Source organism: Cyprinus carpio, unplaced genomic scaffold, assembly GCF_018340385.1.
Source record: "Cyprinus carpio isolate SPL01 unplaced genomic scaffold, ASM1834038v1 S000006717, whole genome shotgun sequence".
In the NCBI taxonomy this organism is placed as follows: domain Eukaryota; kingdom Metazoa; phylum Chordata; class Actinopteri; order Cypriniformes; family Cyprinidae; genus Cyprinus; species Cyprinus carpio.
This window is the reverse complement of record NW_024879323.1, coordinates 264,650-284,562: the sequence shown is the minus strand read 5'-3', so window position 1 is coordinate 284,562 and position 19,913 is coordinate 264,650. Positions and strand designations below refer to the sequence as shown.

Here is a 19,913-nt window from a genome sequence, read left to right as displayed (position 1 = left end):
GTAACACTCTGTCAAGTGTTCACCCCAACTACCGGAAACCTGTAGCTCTATTATAAATATAAGTTCCCTTTCAGTCGGTCACTCTCAATGTCACGCCGGTGACCGACGAATTGGGATATCGCTTCAATAGACCAATCTACTTTGAGTGTAAACTAAACTAGCCAATGCACATTGGCTTGCAATTATTGCATCCAGCTGCCGCTGATCACAGTGGGAGTATTATAAGGCAGCAGGTGCAATGCATACCAGCTTTTCGCTTCGGAGCCGAGCGTTTGAATCGTTTTGCTCAACTGTGTCTGCTGTGATCTACGAGTTCAGCATGCTCTCAGAAGCTTCGCGTGTTGGCGAGATGGCGCTTCAGTGGTGGTCGTTCCCGAGTCGAGTGGGTTGCACACTTCAGGCTGCTCTACCCCCTGTCGTGTTGCAAGCGGCCAATTCTCCTGTGCGCCTCCGCACTAAAAGAGCATTTCCTATAGATTAAATTTCTCTTAAAGAGAAATGCTACATAAATGCTACGTATTTAGCCCTATGTGACGTCTGTTTTTATATTGTTTATCAACAGTATAAATTTTGATATTGGTTGGATTAACTAGCCGAGTAGATGGATATGATTGTTTATTCATAACCATACTGAAAATAAGTAAATATTGTTAGCTGATGCTGACTGTCTAGCTAACAAGCTTGCTGGTGCTAAGTTGAGGTAATTTTTAGATATAAAGTCCAAATATTTTTATTTAACCACCTAGATAGACTTCATCTGGGGAAAAAAGAAAGGATGTGATGTTCAGAACATGGTAAATACAGTAATTATCAAAGTGGGAAGTGATGCCCTCTGGGGGCATTTAGCCAGGAGTGTTTAGACCACAGACAAGGTTTGAGAAGAAAAAAATCATTATGAAAATATGATTATATGTTCCTTAAAGGGGTCATATGATGTGATTTAAATTTTCTCTTTGGAGTGTTGTAAAACACTGATGCTGATGTGTATGCATTCAAGCATTTCAGTGGGCTTAAATAGATCACCCTTTAAAGAAGATCTGTAAAGTTGCAAAGACTAAAGTCTCAAATCCAAAGAGATATTCTATATTAAAGTTAAGACTCTATCACGCCCCCCTAAAACAGCTCGTTTAAACATGCCCCCACATGTCTACGTCAGTATGTGGGAAGATTTGCATAACGCTGTCCAGATGTTCACACAAAGAAAGAAGGCGTAACTTTTATTCTCACTGTTGCGGGGTGATCCGTACTGGTTGCTGAGGAAATACATCAACTTTGCGCTCACAGTCGACGAAGCTGAGTCCAGCCCGGAGTAGTCACATGTGGTTGCCTCGAGCCCCTGCCGCTCCTTCATCGAATCCGCTGGCCGTTCCTCGTTATAGACGCTGGCTGCCGCTCACTCAAGCCACGAGCCATTCCTTACTCAAGCCCCCGGCTGTTCCTCACTCAAGCCCCCAGCTGTTCCTCACTCAAGCCGCTGGCCATTCCTTCACTGATGATTGACCATTCACTGATGATTCAAACGCGAATTTTGAGCAGTGTAGAGTAGCACTTGTTGTTTGTCGTTTCTCCGATCACAAATGCAGACATGGTTTTATGTTTACACGGCATGATATGCAATGCAACACGTAAAAAGACAGTATAAGTTATTATAATCAGTAATTATGTCACCACTGGATGCAACAACTGCCTCGTTGTAATGGATTTTATTGTTTTTTACCTGTCTTGATGGTGTTCTGACTGGGACACTCCATAACAGTATATGTTGAGGGGCGTAACATTTCCGTCAGACGCTTGAAACATTTGGCCAATCACAACACACTGGATAGTTGGCCAATCAGAGCACAACTCAATTTTCAAAAAGATGAGCTTTGTAAAAATCAACGCGTTTCAGAAAGGCAGGGCATAGAGGAGAAACATCTCAGGTTACGAACGTAACCATGGTTCCCTGAGTAGGGAACGAGACACTGCGTCCTCTAGGGGTCACTATGGGGAACGCCTTGTCGTGAGCCATGTCTGAAGCATCCATTGAAAAACACCAAGAAGTTGGCCGGCGACAGCCCCTGACGTCACTACCGGTGCGACTATAGATAAATAGGCGCAGGGATAACACGTCATTCACTTCTTCGTCTGAAGCTTGCGTCCGAAGCATGGCAGGAAGCTAGAGGATGCAGTGTCTCGTTCCCTACTCAGGGAACCATGGTATGAGATGCCTGAGATGTTTCCTTTCAAGGGAACTTCAAACTGCGTCCTCTAGGGGTCGCTATGGGGAACAGTATACCCACGCTGCCATGCTGAGGGAAGTGCAGGCCACAATCATAGCGAGCACTAAGTACCAACTCTACCATTTCCATGGGAGTTGCCCCTGGGACGTTAGACGGCTGTCCGTGACACTATCCCTTACGGCCAGAGGCCTAGGCTACATACTGTAGCATCTGCTTAGGATCATGTACGATAGTTTGGGCTTTATGTTGTAGGGATTCCTTTAGCCTTTTGACATTTGCATATAAATTACAGAATCTGGCCCCATGGTATACATTTATATGAGTGCTTAATGGCTATGTTTACTCCCATTATCTGGAAGATACTGAACAGGTCTTCCCATCCGACTTCAAACAGATTCTGAGATAACTAGATAGCCCTCGATGCCAGACACCAAAGGGGCCAACTCACATTCTAACCACACACACACACACACACATTTTATTAATTTAGACTATAATAAATCAGTTACAAATGTATCTAGTAAATGCATGTATCTTTTGTATGTTCCACTATTGTATTGTATCATTGTATTTATTGAAGTGATGCAATTGAATAGTGAAGTAATGGTTTAATTCTAGTCTAGCTAACTAGTAATTTGCCATTGTCTGTGAAGTGAATGTGCTGTTTTGATTTGTGAATTAAGTTATATGCAATACGTCATAACTGACGGCGCGTGAGTTTTCCATGCAGATTTACAATAGTGCAAGTTCTGCTCCACTTGCAAGTGTTGTAAGCTTGCATCGGTCTCTTACCAACATCTGATCCCGGAAGCTGAGAGCAGCCTCTTCTGGTTCAATCTGATAACGGCACCCACGTCACAGACCCTTGTGTAAACAAGCAACTGAGTGTAGCCAAAGCTAACTTAACTGATAGCTGTTAGCATCTGACTAACTGACACTGTGAGAGTTTAAAGTGTGAACCACTCCCCCCCCCCCCCTCTCTCTCTCTCACACACACACACACACACACACTTCTTGTTTATAACCTTCTGCATAGACTCAGTTAGGTTTGCCCCTCCTCACATATGTTGGTTCTGTTTGTGTTATTTATTTTTTTACTTTATTCTACCTCTCTATGATTTCATTTCATTCATTTATTTTTAGTTTGAAGGTATAGATTCAGCTAAGTTGATTTTAATTAAATCTGAGATTTAATTAAATCAGTTTGTTTATTTTTATTATTTCTTTTATTCTCCTAAAGCTATTAGGACATTTTCATTTTAACTTTACCTTATTTTAGTGTAGATAAAACTGTAACATCAGTGCCCCAGCGAGTGTTAATCATAAAGCACACGGCTCCACCTCTGCTCTTACCGGAGTTTAGCGATCTGTCATGATAAAAAACAGACAATCCAGTTATAGTTTCATGTATAGTTTTGAGAAATGTGTCTTTGTTATGAAAACTGAAAGAATGGTTTGAGAAATTGGGCCAACTGTATCCGTTTGCAAGTGTAAGCAAGTGAGAATGCATTTTTCATATCATTTAACCCATCTGATCTTAATGGTTAAACAATGTGTCACGAACGAGACTCCCGTAGTTCTTCCCGCTTGCCACCAGAGGGAACTCTCGCCCGAGTACTGATCTTTATTCGGACTAATCACATACACACACCTGGTCCTGATTACTCCTACACCTGACACCCATTAGGTGACTATATAAGCATCTCCCAGATCCTTCCTCATTGCGAAGTCTTGTATTGTACATTTCTGAGCGGTTTCCTTCCGTGCCTGATCTCTCTGTGAATTACCTTGGACTGTCTCTTGTTTATTGATTGGTTTCTACCTGCCCTGACCCTTGCATTCTCTTGACTACGATTTGGATTGCCTTCTCTGTTGTGTTTGCTGGTGTTTGACCTTGCCTGTTTACTACGTTTTGGAATAAAGCTGCAGATGGATTCTCACTCTGTTGATGCTTCGTTACAGAAGACTTCACCACAGCACAATCCAGCAGCCCTGGCTCAACTTTCCACGAAAGTGTCAGCTCAGGCAAATCAACTCGCTGCTCATCAGCAACAGCTAACTCGACTAACAACACTCCCAGAGGAGCTAGTGAGTGCACTTCGGAGTATTCATATGTCTTTGGAGTCAATGCTTAGCCAGCCGAGCATGAACACGTCACCTCCTCTCATTCCTTTGATGAATCCTCGCCTGGCTCTCCCTGAAAAATTCAGCGGAAACCCCTTGAGGTGCAAGGGATTTCTACTACAATGCTCTCTGTACGTTAACCAGCAGCCAGCGATGTATACCACAGACATCAGTAAGATTTTATTTGTATGCTCTTTACTGACTGAGAAGGCTTTGGATTGGGCCACGGCAGTTGTAAAGAAGGATGGATCAACTTTCCCCTTGTTCAGCTCTTTCCTCCAGTGTTTCCGGGAAATATTTTACCATCCTGAAGGAGGTAAAAGTGCAGATGAACAGTTACTTGCTTTATGTCAGGGCAGAAACACCGCAGCTGAGTATGCCTTATCTTTTCGCACTCTCGCCGCTCAAACGGATTGGGTTGAGAGTATGCTTAAGCTGCTTTTCCGCAAAGGACAGAACTTCAATCTAAACTGGCATGCAGGGACGAGGGAAGATCGTTGAACCAATTATTTGAACTGGCGATTCAAATTGACAATCTGAGTAGATCTCGTTGCCCTGTCAGAGCAATTCCAACTAATCAACCGGTTGTAAACACTTCATCATATCCTTCCGAGGAACCGATGCAGCTGGGATATACTCAACTATCACCAGAGGAGCGTGAACGCCGTATCACTTAACGTCTCTGTCTTTACTGTGGACAAGCAGGTCACCTCCGGGTTTCCTGTCCTACACGACCACCTCTTCGCACTTCTTCTGCGGTGAGTTCACGCATTCAGGCATATTACTCCAAGACATGCTTAAAGATACCCATAAAATTGTCTCTAAAAGAAAATGATATATCCACCTTAGCACTATTGGACTCAGGGGCAGCGGGGGATTTCATGTCACATGAGTTTGCCCGACAACATAACATTCCATTGATTCCTTGTAATTCTCTGCTGGCAGTGGAGGTGCTAGATGGACGACCTCTTGGAGATGGAAGGGTCTTACACACCACTGTGGAGTTGGTGTTGGTGACCGAGACCTTCCATAAAGAGAACATTCACTTCTACATCATCACGTCACCACATAATCTGGTCATTCTTGGACTGCCCTGGCTAAGACAACACAATCCACTCATTTCCTGGAAGGAGGGTCAGATCAGTCAGTGGGATCCCTCATGTCAGGCCAGATGTCTGAACGACAAGCCAGCAGTCACAATTCAAGCCATCAAGCTCACGGAGTCATCGGAGCAAACAACCACACTTCCCTCAGAATACACCGATCTCGTAGAGGCCTTCAGTAAGGTCAAGGCCTCAAAGCTACCTCCTCACCGGGCTAACGACTGTGCCATTGATCTACTACCAGGTACCACTCCCCCTAAGGGCCGTATTTTCCCGTTATCTCAACCAGAGTCTGAAGCCATGAGAAAATATATTGACGAGGAGCTTTCCAAGGGGTTCATCAGACCATCAACCTCACCTTCATCAGCAGGTTTCTTTTTCATCAAGAAGAAGGATGGAGGCCTTCGTCCTTGTATTGATTACCAGGGCCTTAATGACATTACTATTAAATTCCGTTATCCAATACCCCTAGTACCAGTGGCCTTAGAACAACTTCGCAAGGCTAATTACTTCTCCAAGCTAGATCTTCGTAATGCATACAATCTCATCCGCATCAAAGAGGGTGATGAATGGAAAACACCTTTCTCTACCTGTACCGGGCACTATGAATATTTTGTTATGCCCTTCAGTCTTGCTAACCGTGTTTCAGTCCTTCATCAATGACGTCTTTCGGGACATGCTGGATCACTGGGTAATCGTGTACATCAGTGACATCCTTGTCTACTCTAACACATATGAAGAACACGTACAACACGTGAGGTCAGTGTTACAGCGATTAATCGACCACAAATTGTATGCCAAAGTCGAGAACTGTGAATTTCATCATTCCTGGGGTACATTATCAGTCAGGATGGAGTGGCAATGGATGAGAAGAAGGTCAGAGCCGTTCTTGATTGGCCACAACCAGCGACGTTAAAGGAATTACAACGCTTCCTAGGATTTTCAAATTTCTACCGCCGTTTCATCAGAAACTTCAGTTCCGTAGCTGCCCCTCTAACCTCCATGAGCAAGAGACACCCTGCTCATCTCATCTGGTCCATGTCAGCATTAGAGGCCTTCAAGGAACTCAAGTCACGTTTCACTTCTGCTCCCATCCTTTACCATCCTAATCCTAAGATCCCGTTCATAGTCGAAGTGAACGCATCAAATACTGGCATTGGGGCCATCCTATCTCAGCGGCATGGTAATCCACCTAAGCTCCATCCTTGTGCCTACTTCTCCCGCAAACTCAGTCCGGCTGAACAAAACTATGATGTCGGCAACAGGGAATTGTTGCCCATGAAAGCAGCGATGGAGGAGTGGCGACATTGGCTGGAGGGAGCAGAGCATCCCTTTGTCGTCTTCACTGATCACAAGAACTTAGAATATCTAAAAACCGCTAAGAGATTGAACCCCAGGCAGGCACGATGGGCATTGTTCTTCACACGCTTTGACTACTCTGTCACCTATCGACCCGGTTCCAAGAACACCAAAGCCAAAGCTCTGTCACGTCAACATGATGTTTTGGGCTCAGGTAACACAGAGGAGAGTCTTCTTCCAGAAAAATTAATTGTGGCTCCCGTTCGATGGGACATTATGACTGAACTTGAACAGGCTAATTCACAAGAACCCATACCGGCCGAATGACCTCCTGACAGGGTATTTGTTCCTCAGGCACTCCGTGAGCAGGTCATGCAACAGGTTCATGCAGGGCTTAGTTCTGGACATCCTGGGATCACTGCTACCTTCCATCTCCTTCAAAACAAATTCTGGTGGCCAACCATGAGAACCGACACCACTGACTACATCCATAGTTGCATTACCTGCAATATAAGTAAGACTCCCAGACAATTACCAGCCGGCCTACTGCTCCCCTTACCAGTTCCTCATAGACCATGGTCTCATCTGGCCATTGACTTTATCACCGACCTCCCCAAGTCCAATAACAACACCACCATACTCACTGTGGTAGATCGTTTCTCCAAGGCACGCCGTTTAATTCCCCTCCCCAAACTACCCACAGCTCTGGAAACGGCTGAGGCTCTATGTAACTCTGTGTTTCGCTTCTATGGTCTTCCTGATGACATTGTGTCGGATCGAGGTCCTCAGTTCACCTCAAAAGTGTGGTCGGCATTCTTCCAACAACTCAACATCAACATCAGCCTCACATCTGGATATCACCCACAATCCAACAGTCAAACAGAAAGACTGAATCAAGAGATTACACAATTCCTCAGGTCCTACTGTCAACAGAACCAGTCTGACTGGAGCCGATACCTTATGTGGGCAGAATATGTGCAAAATTCCATACAGAAACCCTCGACTGGACTCACCCCGTTTAAATGCATATTGGGCTTCCAACCACCGTTATTCCCATGGTCAGGAGAACCTACTGAGGTACCAGCTGTCAACAACTGGCTCCATAGGAGTGAAAACATATGGAACCAAGCTCACACAAACTTACTGCATGCTGTGAGAAGACAAAAGTCTCAAGCTGATCGTCACCGTCGTCCTAATCCAGAATACACTTCAGGGCAGTGGGTCTGGCTGTCTACCCGAGATCTCCGCCTTCGACTTCCATGTAGAAAGCTCAGTCCCAGGTATGTGGGTCCCTTCCAAATTATTAAACAAGTAACACCAGTCTAATACCGTTTGGCATTACCCACTAACTATCGCATCTCTCCCACTTTTCATGTGTCTCTTCTCAAACCCGCCGGTGGTCCGAGAGCGGAGCCAGAAGAGCAGACCAGTGACCAGGGTCCCCCTCCAATAATGGTTGACGGCTAGGAAATATATCAGGTTCGAGAACTACTCGATTCCAGACGTCGGGGTGGCATCCTAAAATATCTAGCAGACTGGGAGGGGTACGGTCCGGAGGAGCATTCCTGGGTCAATGCTAAGGACATCCTCGACCCCACACTCACTACTGAGTTTCATAGGATGCATCCGGATAAACCGGCCCTTTGACCATGCGGAAGACCCCGGCGTCATCTGCCTCCACGCGTCAGGAGCCGCTTACAGGGAGGGGGCTCTGTCACGAACTGATCTTTATTCAGACTAATCACATACACACACCCACACACCTGGTCCTGATTACTCCTACACCTGACACCCATTAGGTGACTATATAAGCATCTCCCAGATCCTTCCTCATTGCTAAGTCTTGTATTGCCCCGGTGTACATTTGTGAGAGGTTTCCTCCCGTGCCTAGTCTCTCTGTGAATTACCTTGAACTGTCTCTCGTTTATTGATTGTTTTCTACCTGCCCTGACACTTGCATTCTCTTGACTACGATTTGGATTGCTTTCTCTGTTGTGTTTGCTGGTGTTTGACCTTGCCTGTTTACTACATTTTGGAATAAAGCTGCAGATGGATTCTCACTCTGTTGATGCTTCATTACACAATGAATCATTGGTACATCTATAGATTTCCATATATTTCAAAATTCTATAAATTTCCAAAATGCAAACCAAATATAATGAATTCTTGTTAAAAGCTTATAAGCGATTTATCTCAGATGATAACCACAATGTTCAATGTGCTTTTGTTTGTGTTTATTAGAGAAACAGAGAGAGAACATTTGAAATTTGTGAACATATTCTAGAAAGGGATAGAGTAGAAATGAGAAGAAATAGTCATTGACTGTGTGTCCATCAGATTGTTCAGAGGTTCATGAGAAGAAAGGAGACAGATGGAATCAAATACAACATTTTACATACTGTAAACAGAGGCCAAAGTGGGGACTGACAAATTACTGGTATTTACTCTTCATCTGAAAAGGTCAATTAACCTCTTGGCCATGTCATACCTTTATCACACCTTTTGATAGCACTAAATATATACTATTGCAAACGTTATAAATTTTATGTCAGTTACATAAGTTAGGTAATTAGTGTATTTTTTAATGTGACAACTGTATTTTGTATTACTGTAAGATCTTTAGTCCATCAACAAGGATTTGAAACATTTATCTTGTATTGTTTGCTATTTATTTAACTGATTGTTAAAAGTACTAAACTGAAAAAAAGATCATACTCCTGTATTTCGGTGATTAAACCAAATGTTCTCATTATATTTTACAAAGATCTTGTGTTTTGAAACAATGATTAGGTCGACTAAAATATATAACTGCAATGGAAGAATCAGAACAGGTTTTGAAAGATTGACTAGTGGTGTTACAAGTGTGATCAGGTTGGATTTTTTTTTTACTTTTTTAAACCTGAACACAGATGTTAGTCTTTTGATTTCATTACCATCTATACAAAAAGGGGCAACTTAGGAATATTTTTTTAAGTAATGTAAATATGGACCATGTAACATATACTGCATTGAATTCTAAACAGTAGAGATGTGTTTTATTCTTGTTTTGTATAGAAAATTGATCTACAAAACAATTGATATATAACCTGTTGTTAGTGTTTTGTTTTTTAAGTCCTTGTTTTGTGAGTGACAAAGTGTGCTTGTTGGTAACGAACTTTGCTAGTGTAATGGAAGAATGAGACGCATGACATTTTTAGCAGTTTTATTTCAAATGTAAAATCAACTGCTATAGCAAGAAAGTTGGTGTGGAAAACTGTGGGAAGAGTTTTGAAAAAGTGACCTACGTATTGAGAAATGAGCCCTAGAAACTGTAAAAAAATAAAATAATAAAAAACATATATATATATGGTGGCTGTGTTTGAGAGTGAAAAAAATAATAATGCAATTTGAAAGGTGCAGTAATGGCAAAAAAAAAAAAAAAAAAAATCAATCAATAACCTTTGACATATTATTAAACAGAAAGGTATTTGTTCTATCCTGGTATGCAATAAGAATGCACAAAATATTTATTTTAATTAACATAGCCCTTTTGTGAAACAACTTAAACAATATAGCCTTTTTGTGGGAAATGTATCTTATGCTTGAACTCTTAATATTTTTATAGGGTTTATTTTCACTGGAGAGATAACACACCGCATGCTGACAGCGACGCAGTATATTGCTCCACTCATGGCAAACTTTGACCCCAGTTTTTCTAAAAACTCCACTGTGCGGTATCTGGACAATGGTAAGTTCACTTAAGATTAGTGCATCACAAATCAAAGTATGTTGAAAACGGTTTAGCAAATGTGCAGATTGTGCTATGGTGCAGCCACGGCAAGGAGAGGAGATGTGGATCTAAATGCTGCAGTTTACTTTTATTTTCAAACAAAACAAAGAAAATCCATGAACGTGCAATGTCGGAGCAGGAGAAAATGCAACTTTGCACATGATAAAAAGACAATACTGGACACTGGGCCAATGGATGGGCTGACCAGGAGACCATAGTCACTCCGGTGTGCTGGAGGGCTAATGAATACCCTTAGGAGTACCAGTGAATCATGAGGACAAAGGAGAGCCAGGGATTTGGACTGAGCCAGCAAATGGGGTCAGACCCAGGAAGCAAGACAGAGGGAGTGATCAATCTTGGTGAGGAGGCAACACCGAACAGCTTCTAGATCCATTTTATTTTGGTATTAGTATTGTGTGTGTATATATATATATATATATATATATATATATATATATATATATATATATATATTGTTATGTTCTGTTGTTTATCTGGGCAAAGAGAGACCTCTTGTGGTGATTTCTAACCTAGCATGTTGTTTACGTTTTACTTGCAGTCTCGCGTCAGTTCAATATCTCTCGGTGAATTAAGCGGACTCAATTTTTCTCTCTTGATTTAACTTGGTCAGAAAACACGTTTGCCTGTAAGTACGAAGCCATATAGTCATCTCGTCATCTAGCACTAAGAATAATAGTAATGAGATCCTTTGTTAATGAAGTTGAGTTCGTTCTAAATGTGTATTTTGATCGCATATGCTAAACGTTAGCTTCGTAATGTAAATTCCCATAGAAGTTAGCATTAAGCTGGCACATTTATTTTTATGTTTATCAGATTAAATTTCAATGTTATTCATAAACAACTTCTGTATTTGAATGGAATACTGAAATGTATTGTTCTTTGCAGTTTTACAGTGCTTCCTGAGTAAAGTTTGGAAAGGATAAACAAGCTTCATTCTTTTTCTTGGGGAAACTGTTAACTATCTGCCGAGCTGATGTAACTGGCTAGGCCACGCCATACACACACAGAAGCGGGGGCAGAACATATATATATATATATATATATATATATATATATATATATATATATATATATATATATATATATATATATATATATATATATATACAGGTCCTTCTCAAAAAATTAGCATATTGTGAAAAAGTTCATTATTTTCCATAATGTAATGATAAAAATTAAACTTTCATATACTGTATTTTAGATTCATTGCACACCACAACTGAAATATTTCAGGTCTTTTATTGTTTTTTAATACTGATGATTTTGGCATACAGCTCATGAAAACCCAAAATTCCTATCTCAATTAGCATATCATGAAAAGGTTCTCTAAACGAGCTATTAACCTAATCATCTGAATCAAACTAATTAACTCTAAACACCTGCAAAAGATTCCTGAGGCTTTTAAAAACTCCCAGCCTGGTTCATTACTCAAACCCGCAATCATGGGTAAGACTGCCGACCTGACTGCTGTCCAGAAGGCCATCATTGACACCCTCAAGCGAGAGGGTAAGACACAGAAGAAATTTCTGAATGAATAGGCTGTTCCCGGAGTGCTGTATCAAGACACCTCAGTGGGAAGTCTGTGGGAAGGAAAAAGTGTGGCAAAAAAACGCTGCACAACGAGAAGAGGTGACCAGACCCTGAGGAAGATTGTGGGAGAAGGACCGATTCCAGACCTTGGGGGACCTGCGGAAGCAGTGGACTGAGTCTGGAGTAGAAACATCCAGAGCCACCGTGCACAGGCGTGTGCTTTTGAACCAGAAACAGCGGCAGAAGCGCCTGACCTGGGCTACAGAGAAGCGGCACTGGACTGTTGCTCAGTGGGTCCAAAGTACTTTTTTCGGATGAAAGCCAATTTTGCATGTCATTCGACGAAATCAAGGTGCCAGAGTCTGGAGGAAGACTGGGGAGAAGGAAATGCCAAAATGCCTGAAGTCCAGTGTCAAGTACCCACAGTTAGTGATGGTCTGGGGTGCCATGTCAGCTGCTGGTGTTGGTCCACTGTGTTTTATCAGGGCAGGGTCAATGCAGCTAGCTATCAGGAGATTTTGGAGCACTTCATGCTTCCATCTGCTGAAAAGCTTTATGGAGATGAAGATTTCGTTTTTCAGCACAACCTGGCACCTGCTCACAGTGCCAAAACCACTGGTAAATGGTTTACTGACCATGGTATTACTGTGCTCAATTGGCCTGCCAACTCTCCTGACCTGAACCCCATAGAGAATCTGTGGGATATTGTGAAGAGAAAGTTGAGAGACGCAAGACCCAACACTCTGGATGAGCTTAAGGCCGCTATCGAAGCATCCTGGGCCTCCATAACACCTCAGCAGTGCCACAGGCTGATTGCCTCCATGCCACGCTGCATTGAAGCAGTCATTTCTGCAAAAGGATTCCCCAACCAAGTATTGAGTGCATAACTGAACATAATTATTTGAAGGTTGACTTTTTTTGTATTAAAAACACTTTTCTTTTATTGGTCGGATTAAAAAAAATGCTAATTTTTTGAAATAGGAATTTTGGGTTTTCATGAGCTGTATGCCAAAATCATCAGTATTAAAACAATAAAAGATCTGAAATATATCAGATTGTGTGCAATGAATCTAAAATATATGAAAGTTAAATTTTTATCATTACATTATGGAAAATAATGAACTTTTTCACAATATGCTAATTTTTTGAGAAGGACCTGTATATATATATAAATATATAAAGTTGAGTTCTTCCACACCAAAATCATCCATCCATGTCTTTATGGACATTGCTTTGGAAGTAAGGAGCCACTGCTCCAGAGTCCAGTGGTGGCATGCTTTACACCACTTGAGGCTTGAGCATGGAGAGCCAATGCGTCTTTTAACCGCAATCTCTTGATCACTGGCAATAGGGGGTGTCATGGTTGAGGAAACGGTGCATCACGCATCATGCTGCTTGGCCATGGAAATGTCTTGGTTTCGTATGTAACCCTCGTTCCCTGATGGAGGGAACGAAGACGTTATGTCGTGATTACATTAGGGTTCTAACTTGGGAGCCCAATCATCTCTGAGTTTAAGAGAGAACACCACTGAGAATTGGCTAGTGGATTGTGCATGCTGAGCCACTCCCCGTGCACATGGGTATATAAGGCGACAGCGTGCATCCACTCATTAGGTTTTACGCAGAGGAGACGAGAATGTGTCATGGTAACAGCGAGTGGTTCTAGGATGTGACATGGGGACATAAAATATATAGGGTTACATACGTAACTGAGACATTCCCTATCTGTTGGTCACTACGAGTTATGTCGTGACGACATTAGGAGTCTATGGAAAACGCCATATGGGCACCTAGCCCAGAAAAGGGGCTGACTGGGACTCCAGGCATGGTAACACCAGTACTGGGCCTAGCGTCAAACTGCTCCACCAAGTCTGACTGCCGGGGGTGCTGGAGGATGTTCAACCAGGGATCGCTAACCGGGGAACTCTATTGGGAGAAGAAAGGCGCTCACATCCCCATGTGAGAGGGAATGGTGCTGCAAGCGTGACACTAAGCCAGTTCTTACTGCCAATTACCTGTTACCCACAAAGGAAGAAACACACAGGAAGAAACCGTCTATACACAAAGGTTGTAAAACCTCGCAAAGGTGTTAGGTGTCACCCAGCCAGCAGCTCGACAGATGTCTGCCAGAGAGGCGGTGTGTGCCAACACCCAGGAGGAGGCAACACTCTGAGTGAAGTGAGCTCTTACCCCCAGGGGGCACAGCTCGCCTTAGGATCGTTACGCCAAGGCAATGGCATCCACTATCCATTGGGCCAAGCTCTGCTTGGAGACAGCCTTCCCTTTATGCTGACCTCCATAGCAGACAAGGAGCTGCTCACAGCTTCTGAAGATGTGGGTGCAGTCCACATAAATGTGTAACACTTTTACGGGACACAGCAACGCCAAGGCTGGATCTGCCTCCTCCGGGGGCAGCACTTGCAGGTTCACCACCTGGTCTTGGAAGGGAGTGGTGGGAACCTTGGGCACGTAACCAGGCCAGGGTCTCAGGACTATGTGAGAGTAGACCAGCCTGAACACAAGGCACTCTTCACCTACCGAAAATGCTTGGAGGTCCTCGACCCTCTTGACGGAAGTGAGCGCGATCAGGTATGCTGTCTTAACAGTCAGGAACTTTAGCTTGACTCATTCAAGTGGCTCAAAGGGACCCCTCTGAAGTCCACCCAGGACAACAGAGAGATCCAAGGAGGGTATCAGGAGTGTCCTAGGAAGATTTAACCTTCTGGCACCCCTCAGGAACCTAACGATCAGGTCATGCTGCCTAAGTGATAGTGTATACCAGCGCATCCCATCCAGGAGCCACACATGGAGGTTCCAGAGATCTGGACATGAGTGCCATATGGTGCCCAGCCCCTGAGAAAGAAGGTCCTTCCTCAGAGGGATGTGCCAGGGAGGGGCTCTTGCGAGGAGCATGAGTTGAGGCTTGAGCGTGGAGAGGCATTGCGTCTTTTAACCACAATCTCTTGATCACTGGCAATAGGGGGTGTCATGGGTGAGGAAGCGGTGCATCACGCACTGTTAACCCATGAGCCTTGCAACCCGGAGGTAAAGGAAACTGCTCTTTCTTTGAAAATGTGGTTACCACTGGGCGTTGTGCCAGCGGCGGAACAGAAAGAAAATGAAACAAAAGATTCTCCGCCCAGCCCTCCTCTGGGGGAAGGAGCAGCTCTGTCCCTGCCACCTCCTGGAGAGCAGTTTCCCACATCTCCAGGTTGCTCGTGTCAGGGCCGCTTCGTCGTCTTCTTGGAAGACTTAGCAGCCAGGTGCAACACGGGGGGCGCCACTCTCCTGCGTGTGAAGACAAGCAGGTTGAGACGAGGCCCACGATGGAATGCAGACAACTGCAGGAAAAAGTCCTCAACAGTGTCACTAAATGGCCTCAGTCTGCTTTTGTACTGCCGAAAACTGCTGGGCAAAGTCCTCGACAGTCTCGCCAAACAGGACAGCCTGGGAGATTGGAGCGTCAAGAAATCGTACTTAGTCAACATCTCTCATCTCAACCACTCTCTCTACCTGGGGAATGTCCATGTACCCCCTGGCTGCCCTGCCATCGAGGGTAGTGAGGACGGAAGAGGGAGATGACTGGCTTAGTGACCGACAGATAGGGAACCCATTCCACAAGGTTCCCGCTACACAGCTTTTGTGCTGATATTAATGCCAGTGGAAATTTGGAACTCTTCAGCTATTGCAACTTTTACAAGCCACACAGCACTTGGTGACCCCTGTTCTTTTACTTCACATGGACTTCCACTTTATGGCTGAGATGCTGCTGTTCCTAAATGCTACCACTTTCCAATAATACCACTTACAGTTAGTTGATTTTGGAATATTTAGCGTGGATGATTTTCACAGACTTTTATAAATGCAGACTGCATGGCTAAGTGATTGATTTTATAGACCTGTGGCAATAGGTCTGATTATAACACTTGAATTCAATAATTAGGAGTTGTATATCTTATTTATGTTGCTAGACAGTTGCCAGGGAGATATTTAAAGTCTACTGGCCTTTCTGAGTCAAAAAGCCCAACTCCTCCCTCTACTTTAGAATATCTTGAGGATGAGAAATAACACACAATAACAAAATAAACTATTTAATTTTTTGGGTGGATTATTTCTTTAATATTACTGAGTAATATTACTGAATTTATTTTTATTATTTAGTTTTATTTTAATCAGAAAGGTTTCATAATAAATTAAAACAATGTATAGTTGTTTCCACAAAAACAAATGCATTGCTGTTTCCACAAAAATGTTTAGCAGCACTGAAAATGTAGCCAATTAGCTCAAAAGGAAAATGTATATAAATAATTACAATTAATTGTAATTATTTATAATTATTTATATCAGCTGCCAGAAGTAACTGTAGAAGAATTAAAATTACAATTAACTAATCTGTTCAACCAGTGAACATTCAGTGTAATTTCATATCAACTTTCGTGGCAACAGAAAATAGCTTTCTTACAGTACTAATGCATTAGTGCATATAGCAAGACTGGCTCATTAAAGTGACTGTTTAAAAGCAATGACAAGAGAAACCAAACTCATGGAATTATAACCAAAAGTTTTGTTAACTAAAACACTAACACTAGGGATGTAACGATTCACTCAACTTACGATTCAATTTGATTCACAAAACTGATTTCATGATTCGATTTTCTCATGATATATATATATATATATATATATATATATATATATATATATATATATTATATATATATTATATATATATATAAAGTTTAGTAAAAAATAGATTTAAGACAAATTGTAAATGAAAAGTTGTCCTTTTATTATTGCTTAGACACAATGCTGCACATTTCTTTGTGCAACAGATACATGTCAAATAACAAAACTAAATTGAAATTTTAAAAAATCTAATGAAATAAATAAGACAAAAAATCTCTTCATATAAACCAAGGCTTTGCCTGTGCTCTTTCCATTTAAAATTAGAGGCAACCACTGCATTTGAATCACAACCCAAACAAAGATGTTGAATATATGCAGCATGGGAAGTTTTTAAAATTGAAATTAGGTCGTATAATTTGGAATTTTAAAACAAAAACAGAATGCTCTGACTTTGCTTATGCTCTGAATGAGATGCAATTTCACTCTCCCACAGCAGGTGGCGCTTATATAACAGCAGCAATACTCACGTAAATTGAATGCTGTGGAGAGGAATTATGACGTTGGAGATAGGGAGCTATTGGCCATGAAGGTGGCATTCGAGGAGTTGCATCACTGGTTGGAGGGAGCAGAACATCCATTCACCGTACCGCAATATGGAGTACCTGAAAACGGCCAAGCGACTCAAGCCCTGGCAGGCAAGTTGGTCTCTGTTCTTCTCCAGATTTGTCTTCACTGTCACATATCGGCCAGGTTCTAAGAACGTCAAGGCGGATGCTCTGTCACAGAAGTTTGAGGAGGATTCCAGTCCCAAGGTACCAGAAACTATCATTTCCCCATCTCTCATTCTGTCACCCATCCAATGGGACATTATTGCGGAAATTGAACTGGCCAACGAGGAGCTGGAGGTGCCGCCAGAATGTCCCCAGGACAAGCTATTAGTTCCTGGTGATCTGCGAGAAAGAACAATATCTCACGTACACACTTCACTCAGTTCAAGCCACCCAGGAATCAAAGCCACCGTTCAGCTTCTACAGAATCGTTTCTGGTGGCCATCTCTTAGGAGGGACACCACTAACCTGATCCATCAGTGCAATGTATGCAACACACAGAAATCTTTAAGTCAGCTACCTACAGGGCTGCTGCAACCTCTGCCCATACCTCAACGCCCCTCGTCACACATCGCGGTGGACTTCATCACCGACCTGCCCCACTCCAAAGGCCATACTACCATCCTAACGGTTATAGACCGTTTCTCCAAGGCCTGTCGTCTCATTCCCCTACCCAAGCTTCCCACTGCATTAGAGACAGCTGAGAATCTGTGTGAACTTGTCTTCCGCTTCTATGGTTTACCCGAGGATATAGTTTCTGTCCGGGGTCCCCAGTTCACCTCTCGGTTATGGTCGGCAAATGTGAAATGTGAAATGTGAGAAACTCAACTGGGCTGCATTTCCCAAAAGCTTCGTAAGCCTAAGAAGTTTGTAAAAATGATTATATGACTGATCTTAATTTTACGGTCTGTTTCCCAAAAGCATCGTAACTTAAGTAACACTTGAAAATCATTGTAGATCTACGAGTGCTCTGGAGTAATCATAAAACCCTAAGTGCATCGTAAGAAGACAGATTTATGCAGTCACCTGCAGGACAATTGGCAGATTACACCTTTAACTTTATTCAAGTGCAATGTGATTATAATATAAGGATTTGATTGGACTTAACTGTACACTTTATGACTCGTTTTTTTTTTATTTATTATTAATTTATAAATGAAATAATTAAAAAGGCAGAAAAAATTTAAATACCCATCTTAATTAAATGACTGAACAAAAAATAAATAAAAGAAGTAACTTAGGAAATAGGATATGCTTCAAAGACTGGGGAAAAAAATCTTCAATGACTTGCTGACGTGCACGATATATATCTAAAGTATATTAGATATTATTATGTAAGTATAATATAATATAATATAATATAATATAATATAATATCCAAGTTGTCTGGAACACAGCAATTGGGTTAACATTTCAATAAACGAGCATGTAGCCTAATTAGGAGCCATTCTATTAGGTGACATTTCAGCACTTGACAAACGGATAGCGACTCCTAAGTAGCACTTAAAGCACAGCGACATGCGATTGCATTAAGTGCATTTTTGGGAAACGCACGTAAAACTATAACGCACGATTGTAAAATGACTCGTAGAAAGCACTAAGATCAATTGTTATCGGGAATCCCGGCCCAGCAAAGTGTAAACTCTGAACTGCAAGAAAAAAGTTAAAATTTTGAGTTTATATCTGACAATCAACATCTTTTAAATCAGTTTGATTCTGATTTGTTTACGTGTCAGAATAATACATATTTTATTTCAAAAACTATATATAAAAAAAAAAATGAACAGTAGTATATATCGCAATATTTTCTGATTATCTTATCAGTACTGAAATATGTATTTTAGTTTATTAGAATATTTTAGTCAGTTAAATGGAGAATTAACCTCACTTTGGTGCTCCAGGTGACATATTTGTGGTGCAGTGGGACAAGGTGAGGCTGAAAGATCGAGAGACTGAAGGAGCTTTCACCTTCCAGACTGTCCTCTGTCATAACGGGACCATTTTTTTCAGCTACAAAGACGTAAGTCAGGTTCTGCTGTTTATTTGGCTCAGTTTAACCAAAATCAATTAAGCAAACACATAGCCAGCTGTTGAAATGCTATTACTATGTAGTACTACTATGGAAATGTAATCGCCACTTCAAGTTGTTTTCATCAAAACAGTGTGAAATAAACTGCTCACAGCCCATTACCATTGCATATCAAATTTACAAAAGAAGAGTAAATATGATATAGATAGTGTCCAGTTTCCTTATTTAGATTTTTCATAACAGGTTCCTTTGCCTGTGGAAAAAATCAACTCCACTGAGCATCCAGTGAAAGTGGGATTGTCTGATGCCTTCATGGCTCTTTTGTCTTCTCCACAGTCTCCAGGTAAATTGAGACTTAATGAATTTAATATATGGTACATTTACACTGTTTTCCTTTTAACCAGTACTTTATTGATGTGTCATCAACAGATGCTAAACGACAGACTATTTATGAGTACCATCGGGTGGAGATTGACACAACAAAGATTGTAAATAGCTCAGCATTTGAGTTCACACCCTTACCAAGTGAGTAAATCGATCACAGCTTGCCCTTCTCTTCTTTACAACAGCCACAATTGCTCA

At 42.0% G+C, this 19,913-nt stretch overlaps 1 protein-coding gene across 3 annotated transcripts in view; it reads left to right on the top strand.

Annotated features, from left to right (window-relative positions):
- Nucleotides 1-19,913, top strand: part of plxdc1 (plexin domain containing 1) — a 225,821-nt gene that overhangs the window by 126,033 nt on the left and 79,875 nt on the right. For 2 of the 3 annotated variants that reach the window (XM_042755524.1, XM_042755523.1), the window contains exons 5-8: nucleotides 10,353-10,475; nucleotides 19,204-19,322; nucleotides 19,575-19,674; nucleotides 19,761-19,856. In XM_042755524.1, the coding sequence (XP_042611458.1) occupies nucleotides 10,353-10,475; nucleotides 19,204-19,322; nucleotides 19,575-19,674; nucleotides 19,761-19,856 (438 nt within the window). The remainder of the gene's footprint in view (nucleotides 1-10,352; nucleotides 10,476-19,203; nucleotides 19,323-19,574; nucleotides 19,675-19,760; nucleotides 19,857-19,913) is intronic. The other variant, XM_042755525.1, reaches the window with a different exon arrangement.